The sequence below is a fragment of the Psittacula echo genome (genome assembly GCF_963264785.1).
Source record: "Psittacula echo genome assembly, chromosome: 11".
Lineage (NCBI taxonomy): Eukaryota > Metazoa > Chordata > Aves > Psittaciformes > Psittacidae > Psittacula > Psittacula echo.
Window position 1 is genome coordinate 17,904,576 of NC_137746.1, and position 13,106 is coordinate 17,917,681.

The 13,106-nt window shown below is 50.4% G+C and overlaps 1 protein-coding gene across 1 annotated transcript in view; it reads left to right on the plus strand.

Annotated features, from left to right (window-relative positions):
• SLIT3 (slit guidance ligand 3) overlaps window positions 1-13,106 on the plus strand; it is a gene marked incomplete at its 5' end in the record, with an annotated part of 525,497 nt that overhangs the window by 509,797 nt on the left and 2,594 nt on the right. The window contains 2 exons of the mRNA XM_080626822.1: window positions 8,706-8,860; window positions 11,264-11,549. Of these exons, the coding sequence (XP_080482948.1) occupies window positions 8,706-8,860; window positions 11,264-11,549 (441 nt within the window). The remainder of the gene's footprint in view (window positions 1-8,705; window positions 8,861-11,263; window positions 11,550-13,106) is intronic.

Genomic DNA, 13,106 nt, shown 5'->3' on the forward strand with positions numbered 1-13,106 from the left:
CGTGGAGACCTCAGAACAGATTCCATTGTCTGAAGGGGGCTACAAGGATGCTGGAGGGGGACTCTTCATCAGAGACTGTAGTGATAGGACAAAGAGTGATGGGCTCAAACTGAAACAGGGGAAGTTTAGATTGGATATAAGGCAGTTCTTTACTGTGAGGGGGCTGAGGCACTGGCACAGGGTACCCAGGGAAGCTGTGGCTGCCCCATCCCTGGCAGTGTTCAAGGTGAGGTTGGACAGGGCTTCAAGCAAGCTGCTCTAGTGGAAGGTGTCCCTGCCCGTGGCAGGGGGTTGGAACTGGGTAGTCTTGACGTCCTTTCCAATCCAAACCATTCTATGATTCTATTTTTTTTTTTGTGGAAGGAGTGGCATACAGCTGTAGATATGACATGTGATGGATTTCTTCATCAGAACCTGAGATTTGATACCCACTTGAGTGGCAGAGATGGTTTCAATAGTGTTTGATAATGGTGCTAAAAAGTAAACCCAGGCACTGTGTTGTGTCCTGAGACCCGTGTGTGCCACACAAGCAAACATATACAGTATCACCTCTTTGCTCAGTCCTGCCCCTGCCAGGCTGTGCACTGTGTGGTCGGCCCTGCCTTCCCCCGTGCTGTTTGCAGTATCATTTTGGTTAAGGAAAACTGATTTAATGAGTCCCAGTGGCAGTGCAGGATCTTCGGGTGATGGTTGTTACATTCTGTACTCAGTGGGTTTGTTATTTTATATGGTGCATGTTACAGTGCAGGCACAGACGTGCTCATTGTACCGCAGTGTGCTGTATGCTGTGATGTGCGAACTTGTTCTGGTGGAGTAAGATGGGAAGGCAGGAATGTTGTGATCCATCATTCAGGAGAGGCCTTGGGCTTGAGGAGCTCATTGGAGCTATTTTTACTACTATTACACTTGAGTTTAACAAATTCTCAGTTAGCAGAATGAAGCATTCCACTCTGCAGAGGCACAGTGATGCTGCAGGAGACCAGCACAGCATCAGCTCCCAGCAGCGGGGTTGGAGAGAGGTGTCAGACATCTTCCCATGTCAGGAGACTGTGAGAATGCCCTGTGAACAAGGAGTGTTTGCCCTGGCCGTGAATCTGACCTTTCCTGAATAACACAGTGAAAGGGCTCAGAATTGTGTTAATTGCATGGTGGAGGGGTATAAAAAAGGTCCTGCTTTTCCCTTAGAAGGTCTGTAATACAGTAACTTTGACTGTTGGCAGGGGTGCTGCAGGAACTGACTTACGACTGGAAATTAGATATGCATTGGCCTGGCCAAACGATCATTAAGGGAGATATGGTAATCAGCTGCCAGTGGTTAAAGGCTGTAAACACCAGGAAGAGAAAGGTGGTTTATTTGGGTGGTCTAGAGTTGTAAGGAAGAGAAAAGGTTTAAAACCCAGCAAATGAAAATGGAGGTATCAAGGAAAAACATCTCAGCCTAGGAGACCTAATGCTCAAGTCATATAAAACAGGACTGAACACAACAAAAGAGAGTATATTTTAAGCTGAAAATGAACTCAAGTGCTTTAGTATCTCCTTCACCTCCTAGTTCCTGAGTCTTGTGCTTCATTAGCATTTTAATTCTTTTTTTCTCAACATGTGTTTTTCCTTTGGCTTCTGAAGATGACAGTGCTTGAAGTGATGTGTTACTGGAGAGGTAGCACAAACACTACTCCAGTTACAATTTTGCCTTTGTTGCCGTGGAGAAGTTTAAATCTGTTTCAGGTCAAGGACCGATTATAACTGGAACTAAGGGCAGGAGGTAACTGTAGCTTGGAAAGGTGAAAACCCACCAGTGCTGATACCCAAAGCCAGCCTGGCACGGTGTGTCACAGCTCCCGCATTGCTGGCATCTCCGTGCAGTTCCCTGCAGCTCTCACCCTGTGTTCCTGGATTCTAGTACCTCTTCTCCAGTGCCTGCTCTTCCCACATGTTGCAAGCTCCTTGAGTTCTTTCGGACGTGTGTTTTTGCTCCTTCCCTTCTACTGCAGATGCTTTCGCAGGTCAGCTAAGTTCAGTGTTCCCCTCGGCCTTCACTCCCCAGTCACTTGTGTTTGCTTTGTTCTGTGCTTCAGATAAGGCATGTCCCCATTAAGAGGGAGGTCAAGAAAATCTGGAGACTGTAGCTAATGAACTGATGTCCTCATTTGCATAATAGTTATAGTTATGTTTCCTCAGTGACATGGTTTGCTGTGATACTTAACGCTATTCTTGTTTTTCACTTCCCTGCCCTGCTGTTCTCTGCTGTCTGCACTGAAGGTGTCTGTCAGTGAAACAAAATAACCCCAAAACCTGATTTTTACAAGTTCAAATTGAATGCTTTAAGCCTTTAATGCATTTCTGTTCACTAGCGTATTTATAGTGGCTCAGCTCGAAATCCCTCATGGGTATTGCAGCACGAGGAGTCAGTGTTGATAACATCTGTGTGTGCTTGGGGCTGGGGTAGAGGGGGAAGAAAACAGAAGTGAAATGATCAAAAATGAGAGCGGGAATCAGTTCTTTCCTACACTGCCCGGGGTTTTGTGTTGAATACACATCCCTCCCCATTCATTTCTTCATGTTCTGGAGCCTGAGCCCCCGGCAGAGGCCATGTCCTGGCCTGCGTGCCGTGCCCTGTGCATGGGTCCATGGCTCACCCCGCTGGAGCTGCTCGGACGGGTGAGCTTCCTGCGATGGGAACCCTGAAGGAGCCTCCTGCCGAGCCCTCTCCAGGGGCCTCTTCCCGGTGAGGGCAGCTCCGAGCTTCCCCCCGGGCGCAGAGGGAGCAGGAGCAGCCAGGGCCGTCCCGTGAAGCGGGGCTCTCCTCACACACGCGGTGCTTTCCTCTGTTTGGTGGCCAAAGCTGGTCAGGTGCCGCGGCGAGGCTCAGGCTGGGGAAGGTGAGGTAAGGGGCTGTGCCAGACACTAACCTGGCCTGTCAGAGGTACCTGGAGAAGGGTGAGGGTGCTGCTGGCTGGGGAGCAGCGGCTGTGTCCCCTGCTGCGGTGTGGGACCGGAGCCGGCCGTGCGGTGCATCCCTTCCCGCCAGACACGGGCCTTAAGGGACCAGACCTGGTTACACGTGGGAGGGAGCTGAACTGCAGCGGCTCCCCAGCACCAGGCTGGCCACAGGACTCATGGAGGTGCCGTCGGGACCGTGCCTGGCAAACTGAGTCCCCACCAGCCTGCTCTTGAGGCAGCTTTGGGGCCTGAAGAGTCTTCCTGTGCTATATAAATATAAAACTGGTCTTTTGATTCCTTTCAGCACATACTTTTTTTAGCAAGTTTAATTATGAAATTCCTGAAAGTCCTTGCTTACACTTCAGCCGTAATTCCTTTCTTTTTTTCGACAAGTCTGTACTGTCAACGATACACTATCCAGAGGTGGTGGCCCAAAACACTGCAGTTGAAAGCTGGCTAAAATGCCTATATTTTCCCCCTTTTTTAACAGCTTGGAGATCTCTCCAGGGCCAGGGCTTGTTCGTTGGTGCCCTGAGAAGAGCCGCTGGCTCACATCCAGCAGCCGTTTAGCTTCTCCTTTCAGCCCCTTTCCCTCTCCCTGGCTTTGCTCTTTGACTGCCCCGTGGGGCAGCAAAGCCCCCGCAGAGGGGCCTTGGCCGGCAGCGCCAGGCCGCGGACAAGCGGGGACGCGCGGGTGCTGCGGTAACCGGTGAGCAGTGAGCCCGGGCCGCGGCACGGCCGAGAGCAGCGCCGGGCCCGCTCCCGTCCGCGGTGTTGTACTGCCCCCTGCTGCCCGCCCGCCGCGCCGCGGCCCCCGGCGGAGCCCTGCAGTGCGCCGGGTCACAGCCGCCGGGTCACAGCCGCCGGGTCACAGCCCATCGGGTCACAGCCCATCGGGTCACAGCCCATCAGGTCACAGCCCATCGGGTCACAGCCACTGGGTCACAGCCCATCAGGTCACAGCCCATCGGGTCACAGCCACTGGGTCACAGCCCATCGGGTCACAGCCGCCGGGTCACAGCCCATCGGGTCACAGCCCATCGGGTCACAGCCACTGGGTCACAGCCCATCGGGTCACAGCCGCCGGGTCACAGCCCATCGGGTCACAGCCCATCGGGTCACAGCCGCCGGGTCACAGCCCATCGGGTCACAGCCCATCGGGTCACAACCCATCGGGTCACAGCCCATCGGGTCACAGCCGCCGGGTCACAACCCATCGGGTCACAGCCCATCGGGTCACAGCCGCCGAGTCACAGCCCATCGGATCACAACTGATTGGGTCACAGCCCATCAGGTCACAGCCCATTTTGTCACAGCCACTAGGTCACAACCCATCAGGTCATAGCCCATTGGGTCACAGCTGCCGGGTCACAACCCATAGGGTCACAACCCATCGGATCACAGCCCATCGGGTCACAGCACATCAGGTCATAGCCCATTTGGTCACGGCCCATCCGGTCACAACCCATCGGATCACAGCCCGTCGAGTCATAGCCCATTGGGTCACAGCCCATTTTGTCACAGCCACCAGGTCACAACCCATCAGGTCACAGCCCATTGGGTCACAGCTGCCGGGTCACAACCCATAGGGTCACAACCCATCGGTCACAGCCCGTCAGGTCACAGCCCATTGAGTCACAACCTATTGAGTCACAGCCCATCAGGCCACCCCACAGCCCTGGCATCGCGCACAGATTGCTGATGGACATATTAAATCCTCTCCTCGGAGGCAGGTATTCACACACCTCAGGGTGTTGCAGGCGGAAGGGCTCCGTGACGCCACCTGATCCCCAGCAAGAGTTCAATCAAGACTTCAACAAACCCCTTGCAGAGAGCTGGGTCAGGAAGAGGCCCCCTGAAAATCCAGCCGAGCGCAGCAGTTTGTGCTGCGAGCTGCCTGGTGATGCACTGCTCAGCGTCTGTGGCTTTCCTCCCTTCATCTCCAGCCAAGCCACTGTCTCCAGCTGTCTCAGATGATTGCCGAGTCTCCTAAAGGCCTGGCTGCAGAGGAGGCTCCAAGGAGAGTTCATGTAGCATCTCTATCAGCACTGGTTTCTCCTCCAGTGTTGTCTCCTTCTCTGTCAAAATCCAGAGGCATCTGAGCATCTTTCTATCGGCAACAACCAGAAGTGCTGTGACACAAGTGTCTCCTGGCTGGGGAGTCTCTGCCATCCTGGCTGTCCACATTCAGCTTTTCTATTGTATTTTTGCGTTGTCTTGGAAAACAAATGAGTGCTTTACCTGCTTGGACTTTATCTGCTTTACAAACCCGCAGTGTGGGTGATGGCTGTAAATCACTTTGTTTCTCAGAGACCAGGCACAGACTGTTTGTTGTAACTCCGAGTTACAAGAGTCAGAACTAACACTCCTGCACGTGTACCTGCTCCTTCCAAGCACAACCCCCGCCTTGGGGATTGTGACAGGCTGCTGCCATCAGGACACACACACTTGTGTCTGCCTGTTGGTCGAGGCATAATCTGGGAAACACACATGCTGTGGAGGAGTGGGAGATTAATGCCAGTGAAATCCTGGCCTTGGGAAGAGCCAGCGCTGCCAGACGTGATAGTGTTGTCTTTTGACACATGGTCACAGCTTGGCCCTCTGCAGATAACGATGGAGTTTTGTGTGTGAGCTTCAGCTCTCCATCCCAGCAGGAAGGGCTCCCTGTTGCACACATCCATCCCCCTCTGCAGTGCTCAGCTCACACACTGGTGAGGTTTGGCTGTGCTTCATCCTTCCACTGGCGCTTCTGCACAGACCAACAGTCACAAATAGGCTTTTCCACTTACCTCGCACCTTTCAGCTGGAAGTACTTCACTCCTATGAATTCAGCATTGCAACACAGCACTGGATACAGAGGGAGCACACAGGGATCACCCGTCGGCACACTGCCCTCACACAGCTGTTCCATGTAACGCAACAGATACTTACCAGGGCTCAGGAATATCCAAACAGAATGTCTGGAGTGGCTGTTCCCAAACTCATCTGAGTTGTCAACCCATGAAGCATCCTGCGGGAGGTGTGGGCCCTGCAGCATGTGGTGGTGACACTCACTGTGTCACCCTGGGCAAAGGGTCAGTCCTCAGCCCGCTGCCCCAACCACACAGTTCCCTGCCTGCAGTGCCGGCAGAGCTGCGCTCCAAGCCGGGCTGTCTGTAGGATCGCTGCACCTGGATTTTGTGCAAGGTCACCTAAAAACGCTTCACACAGCACCAGCAGCTCCAGGCTTCTGAGGCTGGGCTCCCGGGGACCCGCAACACCCCGAGGATGGGCAGCAGCCACTGTCCTGCAGTTTGTCCAGCTGAGCTTTCCCCTTCTGTGACACAGCTAGCCTCAGGGTTATGTGAAGCCGCACAGTGAAGGTGCTCACACACCGCTTATAACTTGTGCAGTCTTATGTAAACCTTTAAAGGCATTTGTGCTCATGATCTGTCCCAAAACCTGTGGGGACAGCAGCACTGTTAGCTCAGATCTGGAGCAGCAGCACACTCTTAGACAAGCACACCCTCAGAAACGCCTGCGGAGCTGCCTCGCTGCCTGACATTGCTCATGTATAATTGGTTGTGTCAGGTCTACTGAAAAACACTAGAAAAATGAGACTTCTTCCAGAAACAATTGAATTCCAGTAAATTCCATGTCATGTAATTTGTTTCTGAAGTTGAGGGCCTATTCACAGCGTTACACATCAGTTATGCAAGACTGGGCACTACAGAGGGGCAGTGTGTAATCTAGGTTAAGAGGTGGACATATCTTAAAGGTGGTTTCATCCCTAGAGATGAGTGATTCCTTAAGTGTGCCTGTTCCTCTCACTGATAGGAAAGCAAAGCTGGGAAAATAGCTGAGAAATCTGTGTTGGAGCTTTACAGAACACCCCAATGGAACCTGACCTGTGACTTTGCAGCTTACTGAGAGGATGCTGAGCTTACGGGCCATTGGAAGAAACAGAAACCCATTCTTAATACTAACCTTTTGTGTTTTAATATGGTATTTACCACTTGTGCAGCAGTCCCAAATCCATATTGTTGGTTAAGCAGGATCTCAGGATGCCTAAATCCCACATTTGGTGCTTTCTGTCTCTACCCATGTGTTACAGAACCACCACCCAGCTGCTGGGAGGCATTTGGCAGAGGGTGCTCACAGGCCAGGCTGAAGGTGTGTTGGCAGCACTGTGTGTGTGGGCAGTTTACATAGCCCACAGGCTTAATTCCGGCTGTAACTGCTACTGCTATTAGATCCTCATTATGCACTGGTGTTTGCATGTGCCTGGAGCAGAGGCTGCACCATTCAATTACCTCTACAGCAGTGGACAAGTCCCATCACATCTATAACTGCCAGCCTAATATCAACCCCTCCTTGCTCAAGAGCAGGTAATCCCACCCTTGCCCCTCCATGCTTTTAGCAGTGCATGAAGGTATCAGGTTGGTTTAGAGCATTTCCACAGGCAGCGTAAAGGCTGAAAAGCTGTAGCTGCTCTGAAAATAAAAACATGATGGTGTGATGCAAATTGAATTGTATCACTGTACCTTTTGGTTTCTGGGAGACTGAGCTGAGGGTGAAGGTGAATACTGTATGTGGTGCAGACTAACAAAGAGCTGCTGAGTTATCTGACTCACCACAGGCTCCATGCATTGGAAAATCAGGGTTACAAACACCTGAGGAGTAAATACAGGGTACCTTTAATATCTTGTCTGCTCAGATGGCCTCCTGCTCCCTCTGCCCTCAGAAATTCCTGCTGTATCATTCTCAAGCCTCCAACCCCACCTAAAATGGTCCTCAAAGAGGAGTAGCAAGTTGTGAGTTTTCCTTGCGTTCAGGTAGGACTCTTGTATTAGAATCATGGAATGGTTTGGGTTGGAAAAGACCTTAAAGCTCATCCAGTTCCAGCCCCCTGCCACAGGCAGGGACACCTTCCACTGGAGCAGGTTGCTCCAAGCCCCTGTGTCCAACCTGGCCTTGAGCACTGCCAGGGATGGGGCAGCCACAGCTTCTCTGGGCACCCTGTGCCAGCGCCTCAGCACCCTCACAGGGAAGAGCTTCTGCTTTAGATCTAACCTGAGCTTCCCCTGTTTCAGTTTGAACCCATCACCCCTTGTCCTATCACTACAGTCCCTGATGAAGAGTCCCTCTCCGGCATCCTTTTATTGATCAAAGTACCCCAGCCATTTGTAAGCCAAAACCTCCTAAATTCTTTCTCTGGCTCTAAGAAGCTCAGGCCCTCCTTACACCTCAGCATGTGCTTACAAGGTACTTCAGGAAATGCTGGTTCCGGTGGCCTCCACAGTCTCCTGCCCAAGCTGCAGCCCCCCTGCCCTGGGAAATGCTCTGAGTGTAACCATGCAAGAGGAAATCATTTCACTGATACAGCCTGCAATATGGGCAGTGTGGCAGAGGGTGGCAAGCTGTGCCTGAGAGCACGCAACAGGGCATTGTCAGTCGTGTTGTCACCAAAGCCAAGATATCCTGTAGCTATGCACTGGGTTTCCTGCCCTGGGAAACACAACTGCAGTAGCTGCTCTCCTGGTTGCTGTCTTCTTGAGTGTTGTGTATGTGGGGTACTGCCTGCACGGTGGTATTTATGCCTGCATCAGTGGTATTTAGATTTGTACCTTGGAGGCTCACGCTAGAGGAAACCTTGAGAACACAATGACTGTGAAGGAGCATGGAATGGGAGCTGTGCCTTGCAAGGTGTAGTAGCAGGACACAGGACAGCACAGGAGAGAGGCTGTTCATTATTAACATCATCTAATTCTCTTTTTCTCTTTCAGCGTGGAGACAGTAAACGATGGGCAGTTTCATAGTGTGGAGCTCGTGATGCTGAATCAGACTCTGAACCTGGTGGTGGACAAGGGGACTCCCAAGAGTCTGGGAAAACTCCAGAAGCAGTCTTCGGTCAGCCTCAACACACCGCTCTACATTGGAGGTACAGTGGCTTGCTCTGGACCTTGAGGTTGTAACACGTCTTCCCAGAAGCAAATCATATTCCAGCCTATGGAGGGGACTCTCCAGGTGGGAAGAAACCACCATTTTGCTGTTCCCTCTGCCAGAGGCTGCTTCCCTGAACAGAAGCTTGGAATCTCTGCTGCTCCACTTTGGGCTCCACAGTCCATGGGTGCCCCAGCACACAGCAGCACAAGCTCTCACCACAGAGTAGAGAAGTTGACTTCCGCAAAGGCAGTTCCTGGGCTACAGAGCCATGGAGACAACAGTTTGTCATTTCTAAAGCTTTCAGAACTGGCCGGCACCGAGGTGTGGTAGTTGAAGAAATACAATGAAAGTATCACAAACAGATATAGCAAAAAAAGCAGCTCAATAGTCAGTAGGTTTATATATACCATAAATGAGTGGTATTGCTGCTGGGCATTTTATACAGGATAAAAAAGGGGGGGGAGGGTGTGGTATATGGGATTAAAACCTCCAGACCATATAATTAATACACACAAGCGCAAGCTGACTAAGAACTTGGCTTGTAGTTATCTCATTGGAAACGGAAGCCAGAGCTCCAGTATTAGAAAGATCTTAGAACTGACCAAACTTCATTTAAGAAGTCTGTTCACATTCAGTACTGAATGTGTGGGGAAGGCGAGGCCAAGTGGGATGGGGAAGAGATGCCCAGAATAATGAGTATCCCACTGATTAGGTGTGTGAATATGAGAGACAGAGTGAAGGCTGTGCTCTGCCCAGTTGGCTTGTCTTCGTCAGCCACCCCCTTCTCCAGCTCTGTTCTGGACTGAATGTTGCTATCTGTCCCTTTCAGTGACATGGAGTTCTTGAACTTTTAGTCAGCCAATTCTAAATACAACAGTCAGCAGAACAATTATAGACTCAGAAAGTCTTTGGGCTGTTTTCCAACAAGTTCATTGAAGCCAACAGTCGAAACTCTTATAAACCTCACTTGGTGCTGGTCAAGCCTTTTGTAAATAATTCCCCTTAATGACACTTTCATAATAGAACCCTGAATATTGCCCTTGTAAATCAGAACTGTGGCTTATCTTGCTTTGTACAGAGCTGAACCTTGATAATGGGCTCATACTGAGAATGTTGTAGGCTGCAAAGAGCATTATGCATCAAAGGTGATTTGCTGATGAGGCCATCACAATTTCTCTCTTTAGCATAGCATAAAAGATATCAACAGCAGTTTAGCCACAGGGAACTTGGGAAGTAACCACATGGAAAAGTTTTGTTAATGGATGAGCTCTGTGGATCAAAACTGATTCTCAAAAGGTTCCTACAAAAAATGCATTCACAGGACAAACCTGAGAGCTGAAGTGAAGGACTGTTGGGTGCCAGAAGGGCTCAGTGGAGACTTCTTTGGTTGCCCACTAAAATCCTTCTTGCTTCTTTCTAAACCCTAGCTGTGCTGCATGTGCCACTGGTCTGTGTGCAGCTGCCCTCCCTTTGCAGACTGGTCCATTAAAGTGACTGCACTGCCCCAGAGCGGTTGTTCCCAGCATACACTCAGCTTCAAGACACCTGAGCCTTCATGTGCCCCCAGTTTGGCCCATCTCCAACTACATCACCTGGTTTAGCAACTTTCCTCCTATCACACAGTTAAAGATTCTGGTTTGTTTTAAGACCACTTTTAACAGGGGAGTCACTTATGGATAGCAAATTCTTGGTGTCCTCAGCATAAGAAGGACATGGAGCTGTTGGAGCAAGTCTGGAGGACGCCACGAGGATGATCAGGGACTGGAGCACCTCCTGTATGAAGACAGGCTGAGAAAGTTGGGGCTGTTCAGCCTGGAAAACAGAAGCTGCATGGAGACCTCAGAGCAGCTTCCAGTGTCTGAAGGGGGCTACAAGGATGTGGAGAGGGACTCTTCATCAGGGACTGTATTGTGAGGCATCCCTGCCCGTGGCAGGGGGTGGAACTGCGTGATCTTAAGGTCCTTTCCAACCTAAACCAGTCTGGGATTTTATGCTAGTGCAGCCTAAGGGGATGTCAGTGGGGAGGGACAACATCCTAAAGAGCCTGCTGGCCACCTCAGCGTGGGAACGCTTTCAAGCGCTGGAGCAGGATGGAGGGCACTTGCGACAAAGGCTTGGCCTGGCCTCCTAAAGCTGTTTCTTGTCTCCAGAGTTCTCCTGCGCTGGTTTTGATGGGGTGGACTCTTTCCATTCCCTGTCCCAATGCCATGATCTATGGTGCTGTATCCTTTGTTTCTTTCCATTAGCAAAATGAGGACAGTAAGTCTTTGCTACCTTACAGAGGTCCTGTGCAAATTAGTTCGTTAAAGGTCCTGTGCAAAAGAAACATTAGCAATTACAATTTCTGTCCTACCCTTGTAACTGTGAGTAAACCTTCCCTTTATGGCTCTCTCTGAAGGGATCCCGACCTCCTCTGGCTTGTCGTCACTGCGCCAGGGTGCAGATAAGACACCGAATGGTTTCCATGGCTGTATCCATGATGTCCGCATCAACAACGAGCTGCAGGATTTCAAGGATTTACCACAGCAGTCCCTGGGAGTCCTTCCTGGCTGCAAGTCCTGCAACATCTGCAAGCACGGCATCTGCCGGTCCCTGGAGAAAGCAAGTGTGATCTGTGAATGTCACCCAGGCTGGACAGGCCCCCTGTGTGACCAGGAGATTGGAGACCCATGTCTTAACCACAAGTAAGCTCAAACTAATGCTGCTGGGAGGGCAGATGCTTTACAGCTAATGTGTATTTTATATTTCACCTTACAAACCCACATCTGGCTATTTTTGGAGGTGCTGGGTTCACACGTGAAGTTGTGAGTCAGCCCCCGTGGCAACTCTCAGCTTCCACTTCTTGTTCTGATGCTGCTTGTTCTGCAGATGAGCAGATGTCCTGGAGGAGCTCAGGCCGTGCCTTCAGCTGGGACTCCACATTCAAATACAAAGCCTCCTGTTGATGGGCATGGCTCACCTCTGAGGTGCTGAGCTGCCTGTGAGGTGGAGGATCATGCTTTAGGGATATGCTCACAGCAGCATCAGGCCCTGAACACTGTCATTGGCTCCAACGTGAACAATTCTAAATACTGCACTCTGAAACACCCCTTTAAAATGCAAGTTTAAAGGATAGCATGGGGTTGTATGTGAAGGGAGCGGGAGTGTAAAGCATTCACAGTTCAAAGGCTCAGTAACCACATCCATCAGAAACACTGGGTAAATAGCTTACTTATGGCAAGCACAGGAGAAAATGCTCTGACACAGAGCAGTGGGCAGCTCCACAAGCAGATGGAAGTACTTTTGTTTTAGAAGCTTCTTTGCTTGCGCTATTCACAAGCACCTACTTTTGACAGGTAAATTGACACCATGAATAATCACCCTCTTCATGGCAGAAATTTAACTTGGCAGAGTTAAATTGCTTCTGGGTCTAGTTCTGCAAAGTACAGAACCCTGGAAGGTGTTGAGAAGCACCTGACAGTTTACAGACCAAATATGAAGACACAAGTAAAGAAACACTCAGAGACCCAAATGTCTCCTTGAATTTCCAACATCAACATGAAGCTGTTTTGGTTGGACAGAGGAAAATAAAGGAGTTCCAGATGTTTATGTGATGAGAGATTGGTTTTCTCAAGGAAAAGTAGCTGTGCGTATTGTTAATGCTCACATACTGTTCCACCTTTCATTACACCACTTCAGCCTTTTGGAGTTGCCTTCTTAAAGCTAAGCCCTTCGTGTGGAGAGCAGTGTGGTGCCCAGCTGCACTGTCTGCTCCAGCACTCAGAGAGGAAAGGTGACTAGCTGATGGTAACAAGAGTTACTACCCAAGCACATCTTTGTTTAGTGAGGCAGAAAATCCTGTTTTATATAGATTGTGACTGCCTTTATTGCTTTGCATATCTTGACCTGTCTGAAACACTTTTACTATTTATGCTTTTTAGTTCAAAGCTTAAAAGTGAAATGTACAGGGATTCAACATAAGCAGGGAACAATTTTAAAGTACCAGAAAGAAAACAAACCAAAATAACAGGAAGACATGGGTTCACATCAAGTAGGGCCTGATACAGCAAAGGTTTACAAGCCCTGAGCAGTTTCTCCCTGGCTGGGCAGTGTTGCCTTCTTCCCTGTCCTCAGTCCATTTCAGGTTCCTGAAGTGCGGTGGTTTCAGAACCTGCTGAGGACCAACATCCTCCCTGTGGCATTCCTTGGGAACACCAGAGCTCCCTGCGAACCACATGAGCCAGGGAACCCTTCAGCTACAG